The 20,620-nt window shown below is 34.8% G+C and overlaps 1 protein-coding gene across 1 annotated transcript in view; it reads right to left on the reverse strand.

Annotated features, from left to right (window-relative positions):
• Positions 1-20,620, reverse strand: part of ADAM10 (ADAM metallopeptidase domain 10) — a 135,880-nt gene that overhangs the window by 23,815 nt on the left and 91,445 nt on the right. The window contains exons 8-11 of the mRNA XM_057722546.1: positions 19,285-19,468; positions 11,886-12,049; positions 7,996-8,179; positions 94-244 (exon numbers count right to left, since the gene is read on the reverse strand). Coding sequence (XP_057578529.1) covers positions 94-244; positions 7,996-8,179; positions 11,886-12,049; positions 19,285-19,468 — 683 coding nt within the window. The remainder of the gene's footprint in view (positions 1-93; positions 245-7,995; positions 8,180-11,885; positions 12,050-19,284; positions 19,469-20,620) is intronic.

A 20,620-nucleotide genomic window follows, 5' to 3' on the forward strand; every position in this document is an offset into this window, starting at 1 on the left:
ACACCTCATAATCTCAGTTTTAAATCAGACATAACTGACATAACTTCAAGTGACTTAATAGGAACATTAACACTACTGGAATTAGCAAGATACCTGCATTGCTTTCCAGGTTTCAGCTTGCATTTTTTCCCTTCCTGTTGGTTTGCATCATAGCAGCACTCGTCTTTACACTGGTCACTATAGCCACAATCACATTCTTCACCTTGCTCTACCATTCCATTTCCACAGATAGGTTGGCCAGATTCTGAAGAAAATAAGTAAGACAAAATAAGCACCATATGCGATACTAATTTTATTTAAAATTCACAAACTCTTTAAAGCCTCAGAACAAAAGGGAAAAGGAAAACGTTGAAGAATAAGAAAAGTAGAACAAACGAGGAATCAGGAAATTAGGAGATCTAATTATAACAGTGGCTCAGTCACTAACTAGCAATGTGGCCTTAGGCAAGTCAGTTCCCTTTTTGGGGGCCTTAGTTTCTTAATCTGTACAGTGAGGGAATTTGACCTAACGCTCCCTTCTAAGGTCCCGCTCCCTTCTAAGGTCCCTTCCAGGAGTGGTAGCGTTCTATTTAGGCCATGCCACACTGAGTTTTATTGAACAATGACTGTACTATTTATATTGATAGTACATAAGTACAAAGTAAGTCAGTGCTTCATCAACCAGAAAAAAATTAAAACTTTTCTGTTAGAAAATTTCAAACATACACAGAAGTAGTAAAATAATAAGTACTGGGATGTTCCTGGTGGCACAGTGGTTAAGAATCTGCCTGCCAATGCAGGGGACACGGGTTTGATCCCTGGGCTGGGAAGATCCCACATGCCGCGGAGCAACTAAGCCTGTGCACCAAAACTACTGAGCCTGTGCTCTAGAGCCCACGAGCCACAACTACTGAGCCTGTGTGCCACAACTGAAGCACGCATGCCTAGAGCCTGTGCTCCACAACAACAAAACCCACCACACTGAGAAGCCTGTGCACCGCAACGAGGAATAGCCCCCCTGCTCATCGCAACTACAGAAAGCCCGCGCACAGCAACAAAGACCCAACACAGCCAATTAATTAATTAATTTTTAAAAAAAGTATAATGAACTCCCATGTGCCAAGCACTTAGCTTTAACAACTTCAACAATATGTAAACAACTCCATCTAACATATTCATCTGCTCTTACATATATTCTAGGATGAATCTAACCGAAAAAAAGTTTTTTTCTTTTTAAAATCTAACCATAATACCATTATCACATCCAAAAATATTAACAGTAAGCTTAATAGCACCTAATAGCCAATCCATGTTCAATTTTCTGCCACTACCTCTTTAAGTTTATTTGAACCAAGTTTCACACAAGCTTCCCCCAACCCCTCTCCCCACGGTTGCTTCTGGTTGACATATATCTTAAGTCCTTTTTTTTTTTTTTAATTTTTTTTAAGAACTTTTATTGAGATACAGTTGACATACAATAAACTGCATATATTTAGAGTGTACAATTTGTTTTTTTCTTATTAGTAATGTACATATGGCAATCCCAATCTCCCAATTCATCCCCCCCCCCAATCCTTCCTGCTTTCCCCACTTGGTGTCCATATGTTTGTTCTCTACATCTGTGTCTCTACTTCCGCCTTGCAAACCAGTTGATTTGTACCGTTTTTCTATATTCCGCATATATGTGTTAATATACGATATTTGTTTTTCTCTTTTTGGCTCACTTCACTCTGTATGACAGTCTCTAGGTCCATCCATGTCTCTGCAAATGTCCCAGTTTCATTCCTTTTTACAGCTGAGTAATGTTCCATTTAGACACCACTTTTATTTTATTTTTTTTTAATTATTATTTTTTTTGGGGGGGTACACCAAGTTCAATCATCTGTTTTTATACACATATCCCCGTATTCCCTCCCTTCCTTGACTCCCCCCACCTCGAGTCCCCCCCACCCTCCCTGCCCCAGTCCTCTAAGGCATCTTCCATCCTCGAGTTGGACTCCCTTTGTTATACAACAACTTCCCACTGACTATTTTACAGTTGGTAGTATATATATGTCTGTGCTACTCTTAAGTCCTTTTAATATGTAACAGATTCCCTCCTCTCTTTTAATTTTTACACTGTTAATTGTTAAAGAAATTTGGTCATTTTGTCCTATGGAATTTCTCACATTCTATTTGGCTGACTGTATACTAGTCAATTAGTAATTTTTTTTTAATGTACATTAGTTTTGCTTGTCAGCGAGACCAAGCTCCTTAAGGGAAGAACCATGTATTATTTATACCTTCTGTATTTCCACAGCATCTAACAATATTGTGTCAAATCTTGGTTCATTAAGGTTAGACTGTCTGGTCTAAGCATAGCAAATAATTTCAGGATTTTTAGGCTCTTTTTTAAAGTTCTTTGATTTGCCGGTGAAGTTTAAAATTGGAACAAGAATGCTACTCTTAGTAAGAACATAAAATCACAGAACTTCAGCATCTGCAGAGAAATGAAAAGAATCAAATGTCTTCATTTTAGAGAAAAGAAAACTAACTTTCATAGAATTTGTGACTTGCTGGAAACCATATGCCCCAGTATGGGCAAAACACCAACTAAACCCAGGTTTCCTAGATCTAAATTCTGGTGCTCTTTTCTTTCTGCTATACCAAACCAATGTGGAAAACAGCTGTAGCACAGCCTTCAAACTGAGAACTGAGTAAGTGGAAGGGAACATATCTCAAGCACAGAAACCCAAAACAAGGCACATCTGAATCAAAAATATTCTAGAGGGCTTCCTAGGTGGCGCAGTGGTTAAGAATCCACCTGCCAATGCAGCGGGCATAGGTTCGATCCCTGCTCCAGGAAGATTCCACATGCCACGGAGCAACTAAGCCCGTGCGCCATAAAAAAAAAAATTCTAGAAAGCCTAGCTTTGTATTCAGAAGCCTCATTCTTATCCTTGACCACATCAAAGATTAAAGGACATTTTAGAGGTAACTGAAGCTCCATCCCACTCTTTCTTTTTTCTTCTTCTTGGCCGTGCCCAGAGGCTTGTGGGATCTTAGTTCCCCAATGAGGGATTGAACTTGGGCCCTCGGTCGTAAAAGTGCCAAGTATGAACCACTGGACCACCAGAGAATTCCCCTCTCTTTCATTTTATACCCTCTCTTTTGTTCTCTAAAACTAGAAGCATGCATATGCACATACATACTAAGTAAATAATAATGACTTTTCTAAAGTTTAGCAATAATCATTTTACAATTCATGAGAATTTAGGAGAAATGGAAAAATGATAAAAGACAAAATCATTCATGCAGTATTTACTTCACATTAGTTTTCACCTCATACAGAAATATTCAAATTAGCTATTTGCTAACAGCTTAAATACAGGGAAAAAGTGCTACTTAATACAAAAATTATAATAGGTATATATTTCATCATAATTTGAGAAACAAATTTCCTTTCCATAATACTAAAAAGCAATATGCTCATTTTTTTCTTTTTGTAAATGTTAATATTCTTTTTGTAAATATTATTTATTTAGGTTATTAATTGAAGTATAGTTATTTTACAATGTTGTGTTAGTTTTAAGTTTACAACAAAGTGATTCAATTATACATACATACATGAATATATTTCTTTCTCAGAATCTTTTCCATTATATCTTATTACAAGATACTGAGTATAGTTCCCTGTGCTATACAGTAGGTCCTTGTTGTTTACCTATTTTATATATAGGTAGTGTGTATATATTAACTTCAAACTCCTAATTTAGCTCCCCCCAAGTCCCCAACCCTGCTACCCCCTTTGGTAACCATAAGTTTCTTTTCTACGTTTGTGAGTCTATTTCTGTTTTGTAATTATGTTCATTTGTATCCTTTTTTAGATTCCACATACAAGGGATATCATATGATATTTGTCTTTCTCTGACATTTGTCTACACTACAAAGCTACAGTAATCAAAACAGTACAGTACTGGCACAAAAACAGACATATAGATCAATGGAACAGGATAGAAAGCCCAGAAATAAACCCATGCACTTATGGTCAATTAATCTATGACAAAGGAGACAAGAATATACAATGGAGAAAAGGGAGAAAAGACAATCTCTTCAATAAATAGTACTGGGAAAACTGGGCAGCTACATGTAGAAGAATGAAATTAGGACATTCTCTAACTTCACATACAAAAATAAACTCAAAATGGATTAAAGATCTAAATATAAGAACATATAGTACAAAACTCCTAGAGGAAAACATAGGCAGAACACTCTTTGACATAAATCGCAGCAATATTTTTTTGGATCCATCTCCTAGAGTAATGGAAATAAAAATGATACATGTAAGTCAAATCATTATGCTGTACACCTTAAACTTATACAGTGCTATATGTCAATTGTATCTCAATAAAACTGCAAGGAAAAAAATAGAAAAAGAAAACAAAACAAAAACCAAAAAACAAACAAATGGGATTTGCAAACAGTTTTATCAACAAGAGCTTAATTTCCAAAATATAAACAGCTCATATAGCTTAATATCAAAAACAAACACCAAAAAAAACACCAAAAATCCAAACCACCCAATCAAAAAATGGGAAGACCTAAATAGACATTTCTCCAAAGAAGATATAAAGATGGCCAACAGGCACATGAAAAGATGCTCAATATCACTAATTATTAGAGAAATGCAAATCAAAATTACAATGAGGTATCACTTCACACCAGTCAGAATGGCCATCATTAAAAAGTCTACAAATAATGAGTGCTGGAGAGGGTATGGAGAAAAAAGAATCCTCTACCCTGTTGGTGGGAATGTAAATCGGTGCAGCCATTATGGAGCACACTATGGAGATTCCTTAAAAAACTAAAACCATTATGGGGATGTGTGTATAAAAACAGATGATTGAACTTGGTGTACCCCCCAAAAAATAATAAATAAATTAAAAAAACAAAAAACTAAAACCATATGATCCTGCAATCCCACTCCTGGACATATATCTGGAGAAAATTCTCATTTGAAAATATACATGCACCCCAATATTCATAGCAGCACTATTTACAATAGCTAAGACACAGAAGCAGCCTACATGTCATCAACAGATGAATGGATAAAGAAGATGTGATACACACACACACACACACACACACAGGAATATTACTGAGCCATTAAAAAAGGAAGTAATCCCATCTGCAGCAACATGGATAGACCTAGAGATTATCATAACAAGTAAAGTAAGTCAGACAGAGAAAGACAAATATGCTCACTTTTAAAGACATTTTCCACCAGAAAGTTTATTGTGAAAACCCAGTTTACAAATGAAGAATCTATGTGTCAATTCTACACTCATAAGATTTAGAAAAACTACCAGTCATAACAACAACAGTAACAAAAATGATAACATCAATATAATTTTAAAAGGAAAAGAAGGCTTTGTAAGAAAAAGTCAATCAATAAAAGTAAAAATTAATACTTTGAACATCATCAAAATTTAACTTCTGCTCTGTGAAAAGACTCTGAAAAGGATGAAAAGACAAGCTAGAGATGGGAAGAAAATATATGCAGACCAATATCTGACAAGTGACTAGCATCCAGACTATATAAAGAACCCTCAAAACTCAAAAGAAAAAAAACAAAACAAAAAAATCTCAACGGCCAAGAAACATGAACATTTCACCAAAGAAGATATACATATGGCAAAAAAGCATATGAAAAGATATTCAACATCATTAATCATCAGAAAAATACAAAGTAAATCTACAATGAAATATCACTATACACCTATCACAATGGATAGAATAAAAACACCAAAAGCTGACAAGGATACAGAGAAATTAGATCACTCATACACTGCTGGTGGGAATGTAAAATAGCACAGCCTTTTGGAGAACAGTTTGGCAGTTTCATATAAATAAAAACAAACAACTTGCTATATTGATCCATCAGTTGGATTTGGAGGCATTTACCCCAGAGAAATGAAAACTTATATTCACATGAAAAACTTAATAGCTTCTTTATTCATAACTGCCAAAAACTGAAGATAACCCAAATAGCCTTTAATTTAAAAAAAAAAAGGTGAACAAACTGTGGTACACACATACCACCAGCAATAAAAAGGAACAAACCAGTGATACAGACAACAATTTTAATTAATTTCCAAGGCATCATACTGAGTGAAAAATCCCAAAGGTTATATATTGTAAGATTCCATTTATATAACATTTTCGAAGTGACAAAATTTTAGAAATAGAGAACAGTTTAATGGGGCAGATGAAGGGACAGCAGGAGGGAGGTGGGTGTGGTTATAAAAGGGCAACACCAGCAGTTACTTATGGTGATGGAACTGTTCCTTATCATGGTTGTGGTGATGGACACATAAACCTACACATGATAAAACTGTACAGAGCTAAACACACACACAGAGAAATGAGAACAAGAAAAACTGGGGAAATCTGAATAAGATCTGCGGACTATATCAATGTCAATATCCTTGTTATATGTAATATTGTATTGATACTACACAGTTCTGCAAGATGCTACCATTGAGGGGAACTGGGTGAAGGGTACATGGAATCTCCATTATTTCTTACAACTGCATGTGAATCTAAATTATCTCTGTATAAACTTCAACTAAAGACAAAAGGCCATAGTGTTATCTCAATTATACCTCAAAAAAACCAAAAAGCTGCTAAAAAAAACAAAAAGCCATGCTTATCTGGAAACCTTCCTCAATTCTTTCTCCTTTGCTGACACATGTTTAACTCATCTATGAGAGTGCTGTTTATATGCAATGAGAGCAGGCCTCAGTGTTTGCCTCAAGTAACTTAAAATCTTGTAAAATAGGACAAGGACCCCCAAAGACATAATATACGAGGTAGAATATTTAGAACATATTAAATGCCCCAAGAGAGGCATAACAGATGAATGATAAACAAAATGTGGTATATCCATATAATGGAATATTATTCAGCCATAAAAAAGAATGGCATTCTGATACATGCTACAAACTTGTATGCATCTTGGATATATTATGCTAAGTGAAACAAACCAGATACAAAAGCATAATCCCACCATATGAGGTACCTAGAACATGCAAAGTCACAGAGATGCAAAATACAGTAGAGGTCACTAGCAGCTGGGGAGAGAGGAAAATAGGAGTTATTGAGTAATCGTTAAAGAATTTCTATTTGGAGTAATTTTAAAAGTTTGAAAGTGGAAAAGCAGTGATGGTTGCACAACATTGTAGATGTACTTAATGCCCCTGAATTGTATACTTAAAATTAGTCTAAATATAAATTTTATGTTATATATATTTTACCACAGTAAGAAAAAAATTCATAGCAACTTTATTCATATTAGCCCAAACCTGAAAAGCCCAGGTGTTCCATTCAATAGGAGAGTGGATAAACAAACTGTGATATATTCATATAATGCACTTCTACTCAGCAGGGAGAAAAAAAAAAGTACAAAATACTAATAATGAATCTCAAAATAGTACGCTGAGTGAAAGCAGCCTTCCACAGTAGGGTGCAAGCTGTATGATTCCATTTATATGAAATAAAACAAGCAAAATTTATCTATGGAGAAATAAATCAGCATAATGGTTGCAGGGAGAGAGCAAAGATTGATGGGGAAAGGAAATGAAAGAACTTTCTGGGCTGATAGCAATGTTGTACACCTTGATAGGTGCTCAGGTTACACAGGTAAATGTATGTGTCAAAGCTCATCAAATGGTGGACTTAAGATCTGTGTATTGCACTTATGTAAAAAACAAAAGAGAACAACAAACAATATTAAACTTTACTTGAACTCTACGTACGTAGGCTAAAGTGTTTAATATTCACAATCCACTTTAAATTGCAGCAAAAAATATGGATTGAGAGATGAATAGATTGACACATGTGATAAAGCAAATGTATTAAAGTGCTAACAACTGTAAAATATAGGTGGTGGGTACATAGGTGTTCACTATATAATTCTTTCAACTTTTCTGAATGTTTGAAAATATTTGTAATAAAATGCTGGGAAAATATACATACCAACAAAACAGTTGTTTCTCTTCTTCTCAAGAACTTGACTTATATTTCTAATACTACAGAGTGAGAATTTATTGTTGTTAAGTTTGTCCCCAGATGTTGCTCTTGCATACATGATGTAATTGCCATTTTCTTTTTGTCCTAAATTCTTAGATTCTCCTGGAGTGCACTCTGTTCCAGAATCATGCTGTCAAAAAGAATACAGAGTTACATAAACAGGAAGTAAAATAAGGTTTTCAGGTCATCCGATTAAATGTAATTTTCTCATCAGAAGAACAATGGAATCTTGTGGACTCTCCCTTAGAGCAGATCTTAAAGTTATTTTAGACTGTGAAAAGGAGGATAATTTGCTCTTTCAGGGGTCACTGTCTCAGAAGGGAAGAAAAAAATCAGTAAGGTCTAACTGCAATGGATACCTTTTTATTTTTATTTATTTTTGAAATTTACATAAATCTTTGATACATTCTACCATTATTTCTTTTAGTTGGATTCCCAGAGGCAGAGTTACTGAGCTAAAAGGTCAAACATTTTAAAGGTCTTGATACATACTACCAAACTGCCTAACAAAAGGGTCACATTAATTTACATTACATAACAACATGGATCAAGATTTCAACAGGCAGAGATGGGAAGGAATTGGCTTCCTGGCAGACGTAAAGTTTGTTAAAATAACTTAATTTGACAGCGAATGGGAAATAACACTGGAAATACATTTAGATCCAAATTATTGAAAACCTAAATGCTAAGTAAGGAAACTGTATTAGCAATATCAGCGGTACTGGAAGCAAGGTTGTAAACAGAAGTGACATGATCAGAATGATTAGAACTATACCTAGACAAGGATTAATCTAAGAGTCAATACATTAAGACTTTCATACTGAGAGACAGGAACTTGTCTCATTTACGATTAAAACTTTCCACAACAAAGTTTATAAAGTGGTTAACAACTGGTGTGCAATAACCTCTTCATAAGTAAAGTTCTTTTCCTTTCTGGGAATAAAAAAACTGGTATGCAATAAACATTTAGGATAGGATAAATAAATATAAGGGACAGAGTGAACCATTCAGAGACAGAGTACAGATTTATGACAGGGGAGATAAAGACATATTTTAGATAAAGATGTCAAGGGAGACAGGCTCAGGAGTTCATGGTCTGGCTGATCTCACTATTAAATTACTTAATACATATGTACTAAGCACCTACTATCTATATGTACGGTATCATGAACAACATATACAAAGGAATGAGGTGTATTTGAGCTTGACAGAATCATTAGCAGTAGTCTGGTATGATAGGAATAGATATAAGGTAGGCAAAAAAAATGTAAACCAATTTATCCATTCAACAATAAGCAATAAGTAATAATGACATTAATGTATTAAAGCAGGTAGAAGACAGATTAGATGGGAAGTGAAAAGAGAACTGACTAGATATCCTTCTCCAAGTACGGTCCACAGACCGGCAGGAGCAGCATGACACGTGACTGTCTGAGAAATGCAGACACTCAGGCCTCACCAAAGCCCCACTGAAATGGAATCTATACTATAAGATTCTCAGTAATTTGTATGCACATTAAACTTTGAGAGGCCCTAGACTAGCGAACAGGAGAGTAGTTGGAAGGATACGAAAATCCCCTGGTAAGGGTTGGATGAAGGTGACTGGGAGAGTAGAGGACATTTAACTGTCCTTGAAAATGCAAATTACCATGAACAAGAGTTCTCTGTTCATCTCTAAGATTTCAATTACTTTTTTAAGAACAGATTACAAAAGCAGCCAAGAGGTAAAGAGATTAAATGCATTTTAAATATTTTATCCAAGAGTACTGATAATAATCTATCCATTTCTGATTGGAATTAGAAGAAAGACTTGCAACTTAGTGAGAGAGTACTTATATTTTACAAACTGAGAGAACATTAGATAAGAGCATTTAAGGATTTTAAGCGACGAGAATACAATTTTTTTCTAAACTCATAAAAACATCCATTTTTACAAGCACTAAAGTACAAGTAAAATGAATTTATATATAGTTTTCAAATGAAATTCTCCCAAACTTGTTATTTTAATAAGCCCCATCAAAATCACAAAGACAGAATATCTTTCAGTATTTTGTATTTCCATGTGCATTAATCTTCAGTTCACTTGAAAATCAACACAATGGACTGGGTATGAAATGATACCAAAGAATTGTTCATTTTGTCCAGTATCATAACCACAGGGTGGTTATGGAAGAAAATGTCTAATTTTTTAAGAGATGCATACTGAAGTACGTAAGGGTGAATGAATTTGTTTCTAACACCTTACAAAGAAAAAAAGAAAGAAATACAGAAAGATGTGGCAAAATCTTGATGATTGTTGAATCTGAATCAGAAGTTGGCAAATCACAGCCCCTAGCTTGTTTTTACATGGCCTAAGCTAAGAATGGGTTTTCCATGTTTAAAAGATTGAAAAACAACAAAATATGCAACAGAGACCAAACATTGCCCCCCAAACCTAGAATGTTTACTAGTAAACCCTTTACAGGAAAAATTTGCTGATCCCTATCCTAGATGATGAGCAGAAGACTTTGTCATACTATCTTTCTCTACTTTTGTGTTATGTTACAAATCTTTCATACTGAAAGATTTTAAAATACCAGTCTCATTCCATAGTAGAGAAAGACAGATCTAGTAAACCCCAATAATGCTTTAATAGAAACAAAGCAAAAAACCCTTGATTTGCTAACATTCAAAATGTACTTTAAACAATGAAAAGTGATTCTCATTCAAGAAATATTTGAATGAATCATGTATCAGGCACCGTTCTAAGTTTAGGAGACACAGAATTGAATGAAACAGATGTCAACTATAAATTGGAAGTTGCCATCTGCCTGTAACAAGAATTAAATCACTCTGTACTGCTATAGCTACTGACCTTCCACATCCCCTGAAGAAAATTCAGGGTGGAGACCAGGAATGAGGCACTCTGTGCTTTGGAGGATGGCAGGATGGGTCTTCAGATAGTTAGATATTTTCAGGAGCTGATTTTACAAGCCCAACCCTTGCATCTCCTCATATCTAGAAAAGAACTATATCGCTATATGGTGACGTCTGCTCCTCATGACTAGCAGAAACCCCTCACAAAAAAATGTGTTTGATTGCATGTACTCCTTTACCAAGAATACATATATACTAATCTTCCCCCCTGCCTCTCTCGAACAGTTTCTCAGAGCTATCTGGGATGCTGTCTCCTGGGCTGCAGTCCTAATTTTGCCCCAGATAAACTCAACTCGCAACTCTCACATTGTGCAGTTTTTTTAAGTCAACACAGACAAAATTCCTTGCCTTCACAGAATTCTGGCATTGTTGTGCTTATTTTCTTATTTTAATTACAAGTATTCTATCTTCCTCCTTTTCAGTATTATGGTCAAATACATTACTGTATTCTTACATACGAAAACTAAACATTTGGGACTTCCCTGGTGGCGCAGTGGTTAAGAATCCACCTGCCAATGCAGGGGACACAGGTTCAATTCCTGGTTGGGAAGATCCCACATGCTGTGGAGCAACTAAACCCATGTGCCACAACTACTGGGCCCATGTGCTGCAACTACTGAAGCCCACGTGCCTAGAACCTGTGCTCCGCAACAAGAGAAGCCACTGCACTGAGAAGCCTGCGCACCACAATGAAGAGTATCCCCCACAGCTAGAGAAAGTCCGAGCATAGCAATGAAGACCCAGCACAGCCAAAAATAAATAAATAAATATAATCTTTTTAAAAAATGGTTCATTTCTTTAAAAAATAAAAAACCAAACATTCATGTATACTTGTTGTCACTGTAAACAATCACGACAAATTTTACACAACATGAAAGATTAGTAACTTTTAAAAAATGTAATAATTAGGCAATACGTACTGGAGATCCAAAGTTATGTCCAACTTCATGAGCAAATGTAATGTGAGAAACTTTGGGGGGCACATGAGACCCATAATTCTGAACAGTAATAATTCCAGTGTTTAAAGACTTCTTCTTACCATCTGAATAGAGCTTACTTTTTTCACATATTCCTCCAGAGCTTCCTAATTCAAAACAAAAGATGGCTAAAATTAGCATCCATTTCCCCCAAAATAATTTTCTAATATATGCTATATTAACTTGAAACATTTTATATATATTTTGAGTCCAAAATTGGTACATGCATATATCAAATACTCCAAAGTTTCTTTGGTCTAAGACTAGGAAGTCATTTCAAATAAAAGTTTTAATGGCACACATAAATTCCCAGGATTGAATACACAGCCCTTTATAAGATGTTCCTATTCATAATCAAAATGTCCCCAAATTTTTACTCCTATTAATTTAGCAAAACAAATATTTAAGATTCTGTTAAATTTAAATATTTCAGCAGTTACACTGGGTCAAAGTCTACACCTTTTCATCTTTCAAAAAAAACCTTATATTTAAGTTAAATGAAAGCTGAACAAGATATTCTCAAGAAGATTCTGAGAAAGTCATTACTACAAATAATAGCAACGATGCACAGGAGTAGTGATTCACTATCCCGAGAGGCAACATACAATGTATTCTTAAAAAAGAAAAGAATTAGTGGTCGCACAGGCTGGGGATAGGGGAAACAGAGAGAAGCTGATAGAAGAACAAACTTCCAGTTATAAGATGAATAAGGTCTAAGGATCTAACGTATAACACATGATGACTATAGTCGATAACACAGTATTGTATAAATGAAATTTGCTAACGGAATAGAACTTAAAACATTCTCGTACACACACAAAAAGGAAAAAGGTAAATACGTGAGGTGATGGATATATTAATTAACTTGGTGGGGGGAATCGTTTCACCTTGTATACAAATATCAAATTATCACATTGTACACTTTAAATATCTTACAATTTTATTTGTCAATTATATATATATATATCTCGATAAAGCTAAAAAAAAAGGAAAAATTAAATCAAGTAGGTAAAAGAAAGGGAGGAGGGAATTAAGGAGAGAAGGTGGGAAGGGAGAGGGCAAATGCAGCAAAATGTTAAACTGATTAATCTGTCAGGAGTTCACAGTACTATTCTTCCAACTTCTTGGCAAGTTTGAATTTTTTTTCAAAATAGGGTTAAAAAAATTGAATTATGATTTTCCAACATGTCTTAAGGATACTTTCAAATTTTAAAAGAAAAACCATCATTTTTACTTACATGATACATATTAAATCATTCTGTAGTTCTTTCATTTATAGTTCCTGAACTTTAGAGCTTAATACCAAAATGAAAGTGCTTTCACATCTAAAGGCAGTTAATTTAAGAAATTAGAAAAACAACAACAGCAAATCAGAAACTGCTGGCCAATCTTTGTCTTTATGTACACTGCACTGAGAAGACCAGAGTATTTTAAATAACTATTAAAGACTTTCAGTAAGAAGTTCTTTGGTTTACAGTCACATTTAAGAGGTTACTCTATTTGATTTTTTTAATTAAAATATAATCAAATGGGTTAGGATATTCTGATAACTTATCAAATTATTTCAAATCAGCTTTCTACACACAAAGTTACAACCAAGTTATTAAACCATATTTAAGAGTCTAATATTTGTAATCTCTGATATAGCATATAATAGAAAGCAATTCAAAAAAGATGTATACAAATGGCATGACACAATTGCTGCTTTGTTCCTTTTAATATTAGAAAGTACATGGCAACAAATAAATTTAATGACTATTATGATACAATTTAAGAAGCTGAAATGATAATGTGCTTTCACAGAAAACTAAGCTGAAAGACTAAGTCATATGCAGATTTTAACCAGCAAAGAATTGAGACCCTCTATATTTAAAACCTCTTCTACACTGAAAACTGAATAGAAAGAAAACAGCAAATGATTTATGAATATTTAATACATTCTCTTAAGCTACTTTTACTTTTGGAGATGAGTCCTAAGGACTGTACCACTATTTCTAGAAACTAGAAAAGATATAAATAAGTACTCCGTATGTAATAATTACAGTCTATATATTATAGTTTTAAACAAATAGTAAATTAATATCCTGCCTTATCGAAGATCTGTCATATGCAAATTGGTCCAATGCAGTACTGTCAAACTTGCATTAAGCATAGAAGACTCCACACTGTAAATCTTTATCAGTTAAAAAAGAAAAGTAATAGCACATATTAAAAACTGATAATATACCTTCTGTGTTTTTAAGGTCTACCTAGTTTAAGGGAAGACCATACATAAACGTGAGTGTACTCTTCTGAAATATCGTCTTTATGATTCACATCTTGTTTAACATCTTAACTGCTTCTGGTTTTAATAACTACTGTTTATTTGGAAAGTTTATTTTTTGTTACAGACTAATAGCATATGTTGGAGTAACTCAGTTATACAGGAAGAAATAAAATACTACGTCTAATTTTATGTTATGATTTAATTTTTTAACTACTGCAACCAGTTTTGATATGCCAGAAACCCAATTAATAATGTCATAAATACCTATAGCTAAGCCATAACTCAAGTTCAGTAATTGCTTTACATTGTAAATTTAGGATTTTACTACATATAGTCATCATTGAAAAACAGAAATCATGAATAACAATGAGAAGGATAAAATGTTTTTACTGTGAGTCAAAAGCAATCACTGATGGATGGATGACTCAATGACCAAAAAAGAAATATAATGACATTTTTCTATCTACAGGACAGTCTGAGAGCTAGTCACAGAATGTCAGTCCTAAACTTTAATAAAAGACTCCCCCAAAAGGAAAAGATTACAGAAACTACAAGGGTAGTAAAAACTGCAAGGTAGAATACGGACAGAAATCATAAACACAGTTTTGATGTGAGCAGGCCTAAACATCTAAAACCATAGTACCATTTTGACCATACAATATTAACCTAAGTGGTAGTTCTGAAGCAGAGAGTCCCACTCCAGACAGGTTATTAAGAAATGTCTGAGGGCATTTATTTGTCTGTCAAGTCTGGGGAGCAGTACTCACATGTAATGGGCAGGGACCAGAGATGTTAAACATCATGCAAGGGACGATCCAGACCTGCACAAAATGTCAATAGTAGGTGTCCTGTATTCTAATGATGTAATATTCTAATGATGTAATTCTCCTGATGGAACTACACTTTCAAACAGGTTAAGAATTCAACAGACTGTGGGTTATCCTGAGAACCTCATGTTGAGCTCTGCATGTGGTCAAATTCTAATATGTAAAATCAAACTAAAATTTCTAAATGAAGAAAAACAGAAAAGACAATTTCTACCAAATCAAATGCCTCAAAATTGTTCTTCACAAATGGCCAGAGGAATACTGAATGCTTCAGGGTTAGCTCTGGGATGAATTCCAGACCAGTCTTTTTCAGTGACCTGGCAAACTGGAGACTATGTTCATTGGGTTAAGTGATAACATTAAGATGGATAATAGATGAACCGAATGTGCCTTAATAAAGCAAAAAATAAAGGCCCCTCAAAAGGCATGTTAGAAGGGTGTAGCAAATGAAGCAGAACAAAGGGATTATCCAATATAAAGAATTTACTTTTGTTAAAGAACCAATATTTCAATCTCTAAATTAAATAAAAGCCTACTACCTTCGTAACACAGAGCTGTGTTCAGAATAATCTTTTCAGATTTATATTCAAGACTAACTTTGTTTTGGAGACCAGACTTCTCCTTTTTGGGGGCTCCATTCTCGCCCTGTATAATTTCAAATGGAAGCCTCCAAGTCAGCCCAGTTCATAAGCTGTTTTTACTTATTATGGAGTTGGGGCAGCAGGTACTGTTTTCCTCATTAAGGAAACTGAAGGCAGTACCCAACCACAATAAGAAATTTTAAAAGAACAAATAAAAAGTAAAAGTAGAGTAAACAAGACTTGAAGACAAGAAATCTACTATTCAAATGTTTCAACTCTCATTGCTTTTCCCAGCTTAACTGAGTCAGTGAAGAGGACTATAGCTAATAATCTGAGTAACTACTCTGTGAAAATTAACACAACAGTATCACAACAAAATCCTTTACACTACCATATATTTGAATAGTGAAACAGCTGCAGAGTTAAATGAAATTAAGCTAAATAATACAACAGAAATCAATTATGCCAAATAAAAATGAAAAAGATTAAGAAACAGTAACAGATCACAAGCTGAACAGATAAGCTATAAAATGTTAATTTAAAAAATAGGGTAACAGCAAGCATTACTAGGATCTACATGCAGAAACATGAAGTCTCAAAGGAAGGGCAGAGACAGAAGAAATTGCAATGAAAGATAAACAAGCTGAAGTAAAATAATTTACCAGAATTTACAGAGACAGAACAGACAAGGACCCAGTCTCCTAGATCCCAACCCAGTGCTCTTCTAATTATGCCATGACAATTACCCAAAATGATGCCTAAATACTAGAGTAAGTACTATTTTATAACTCCTCTCTCTTAAGAAAGAAGGAAATAGATTCCACCTCTACTTAGACACAGGAAACATTTCAACTTCTTCTTGGAAATGTCTTAGAAAGATAAAAGTAGGATGCTACATTATAAAAATACCTAGCAAAATAACTACCAAATGTACAAAACCTGGAGTCAAAAGGTCCAGATTCTAGGTTCTGTGTGATACTGGGGTTGCTGACAAAGTCTCTGAATCCAAGTTTCCTCACCTGTATAATGGAGGAAATAATCCCTACACCTCATAACAAAACTGAATTAATCAGTAAGAGCAAATACATAAAGTTCCTTACAAAGAAATAAAATGTAGGTCAAAATAAACTCAGTTCAGGTTGTCTAAGGGCAAAAGGAAGTGAAGAAGAAAGCTGTCAAAGTAGGTATTCTATTCTAGAAAAAGTTGTGTCAAAGTAACAAAGATCCCTTCTCTTTCCCACTCTGGCCCCATTCTTCTGTCCCTACCTAGCCCCTCCCCAGAAACTCTTACAAAAAGGCTTCTAAGAGCTGGAGCTAGGGGTTTAACACAGAGTAAAGAGGGCATCAGATGAAGAACCCAATGACAAAAATACAAGTTATGTGGCCCATCATTTTCAACCCAGAACTGCCTACTGCTGCTTGAAGAAAATAAGCAGCATTTCATAAAATAAGTGGTGCAGACAAGATATCATAAACAACTAGACAAAAAAACCTAACTCTCCCCCAAACCCATAACCCCAGTCCAATCATGAGAAAAACATCAGACAGACTGAGACAGAGGGGCATCCTACAATATATCTGACCAATACTCCTCAAAACTGTCAAGGTTATAAAAAAAAAATAACAAGAAAAGTCTGAGAAACCATCACAGCCAAGAGACTAAAAAGACATGACAATGAAGTATACTGTGGTATCCTGGCCAAGATCTTAGAATAGAAAAAGGACCTTAGATAAAAACTAAAGAAATCTTAAGAAACTATGGACTGACTTTAGTTAACAGTAATGTACCAATATTGGTTCATTAATTGTAACAAAAGTACCATACTAATATAAGCTGTTAATAATATAGGAAGGTAGGAGAGATGACTCTCTATACTATCTGCTTAATTTTCCTATAAATCTAAAAACTGTTCTAAATATACAGTCTATTTTTTTTTTAAGTAGACATGAGGATATCTGAAGACTTAGGAAAATCTGATCAAGCTTTCTCAGCACCATTACATTCTTAATAAACAACAGTCTGTTTGGAGTTGAAAATGCAACATGGCAGAAAGTTTTTAGTCTGAGATCATCCAATCGTTTGCCCGGGAGACATTTTGTGAGCAAAAATATTAATATGGTGGTTTTCAAACTTCAGTACGCATCAGAATCAGCTGGAGGGCCTCTTCAAACAAAGACTGAGGGGTTCCACACCTGGAGTTTCTGATTTAGTAGACGTGAGTGAGGCCCATGAATTCACATTTCTGACAAGTTCCAGGTAATACAGATGCTGCTAGTCCACGAAGCACACTTAAAGGAGCACTATATTAATGGTAATATATAAAGAAAAGTCAAATGAATCCCTGATTATTGATGAATAAAGAGAAGGGATTATAAACTTTGTAATAAAATTATCCAATTAACCAAGGAGGGGAAAAGAAATTTCAGAATATAAAAGCTGTAAAACATGTGAATTATAATAGGAAAGAGTGAGTTATACAATCTGCTGACAACGCAAGTAACCAAACAAGCACAGATCATTGTAAGGGACAAATATCCAAAAATATTGCACTGTGATATATGCAGCCTATGATATAACTTGTACTTTAATGACATCATGAAATCGAATACACTTTAAAACGTGGCAAAAAAAACCAAAAGCTTTGGAAACTGTAAAAAGGATATTCATTGCCGGCTTTAAAAAAAAAAAGAGCAAGAAATATAAAAGCAAAAATACTAAAGATGTTAAAATATGCATAACAAATCAAAGAATAAGAATAGAAAAGCCTGTCTTACCCCGGATAAAGCAAAAGTTCATTCTTTTAAAAAGATAGAAATGATCTATCAGAAGGAGAAATTGCTGTGTATCGCTCAGATGACAGACTACTTATCAAATTCTACATGGCAAAATTTATATTCAAAGAGTCAGATTCTTTCCACTCATCTTTCAATTAATAAATTTATATTTCTCTGGACCAGACTACTTATTATACTGTAAATCACAGACCCCCACCCTGACTGCAATGGGAAGGGGATTGTCCTATCCCAGCTTTCTCAATGACAGCAGCTTTCATGGCTAAGGCACAGATCCCAGCAGAATGTGGGCCCATGCAGCCAAGCCAGTGGAGCTGTGGGTACTGGGGCCTGCTGCCCACATCTCTTTTCAAGCAACATTTACCTTTTGTTAAAATAAAGGCTAGAGATAAAATAATAATAATAAAGGTAGTCTTTCTTTTCTTTCTACCTACTGTTCCTGAGCAGAATTTCTCCGCTCTTTATCTCATGGCAGAACAGAAGCAAGAACACAGTTTCCCCCTTTAGGCTCTAAGAACCTCTCCCCATCCCCCCCCCAATAATTAATTACATTAACTTTTGTGAAAAAATTAATATTTTGCTTTTCAGTTTCAGAAATAAGTATCACATTTTCCCATAAAATTATTTATTTCAGCTACTGAATGTACCAAATGTCAGGATATCTCCATTAGTACTCATTTACTCATTTCAAAATAAAAAAGCTGTTTCATCTATTTTTCCATTTATATTATGCTTATGAATTTTGCCTAACTCAAGTTGTGTAAATTTAGATATTGTACAGGCATCACTTTCTCCTATACTTTGTAAAATCCAATCCATCACGAGAACTGCTTTTCATTTCAAGTAGTAAGTCAAGACATATTTAGATAAACTACCTGAAGGTGCTCCAACCCAAGCCAGACCAAGGACACCATCATCAAAATCTCGGTCTGTGAAGACATAGGCCAAACAGTAGTCATCATGATTCTGCTCAGAATTCAACTCCAGAAACTTCTCCACACCAATATTTGGAAAACGGAAGGGATTTGTAGGGTCCTTCTCATCAGCAGTTGTGTTGATCTAAAATCCAAAACAATGATTTTTACAAGTAAGCAATGTTAACAGAGCCTTAGTGTGAGTAGTATCTACATGGACAAGATGCCTGAGGCCCAAGGAAGTCAGGCCTAAATTAAAGCTTCTACACTTACTCCCACTACCTCCACCCCTGTGCTGATCACAGAAACAAGAAAGGAAGAAAGAAAAGGGGTGGGGAATTAAAACTGAGTATGTGACACTTCTGAGCAAGTATTCACCAGATTCCTGAACACTGAAAACCTGGATGCAAAAACAAGTTCTCCTTTCAAAGTTTCTAATAAGGAAGTACAGTTTCTCAAATTTAATCATCTGATGAGTCTCCTTTAGTGCTCATCTCCTATATAAGGCGACAAGTATAATGACATAAAGCCCTATATTTCAGCTAAGTAGCAGAACATAAAATAGATATTGAATCCAAAACTGTCAATTCATCAGACAAATCATATTCTTGGTTCTCCTTGCCTACAAGTCATGAGTTGAGCCCAACTAACTTCAATTTTTTCCCTTGAATGTGAGCAAGAATTTTTTTTTCTTTGCCAATTCGTTTCTCTTACTATTTCAAGCTGAGTTCCTCCAGAACGTTTCCTGTGACACTTATCTACTATACTCCTGGTGCAGGTTCCTCCTTCACAATGTGAAGAATAACCAGTTTTGATAGCAAACTTCAACTAAAGCAAAAACTTTCATTTATTAGTCACTGCTTCCTTTCAGAGACCTCTGCCTAACCTTTGAAGTCCTAGAACAATATGGTTTTCCCCAAGTAAGTCAGAGAATTACATACAAGACTACTGATAGAGAATAAAAAGGAATATGTATGAGAGTAAACACTGCTTAGAAGGCAAATCTCAGTCTATTGAAAATATCAGTGATAGGGGAGGCTATTACAGTTGATAAAATGAAAACTATAGGTTTTCTCAGGATCCACATCTTCAGTAAAACCAAGGGGCTTACAAACAGGATGGCAGAAACATTGAGGGCAATTGCCTAAGAACGGATATAAGAACATCTGGTTCACCCATTAACAATTAACCAAAAACAATCAGTTATGGTCATCTAGCACACGCGCACACACACACACACTCCCCCCAAAACAAGAACACTATATATTAAAAGTAGCCCATGCTTAGAGACATGCTG

Source organism: Hippopotamus amphibius, chromosome 2 (assembly GCF_030028045.1).
Source record: "Hippopotamus amphibius kiboko isolate mHipAmp2 chromosome 2, mHipAmp2.hap2, whole genome shotgun sequence".
Lineage (NCBI taxonomy): Eukaryota > Metazoa > Chordata > Mammalia > Artiodactyla > Hippopotamidae > Hippopotamus > Hippopotamus amphibius.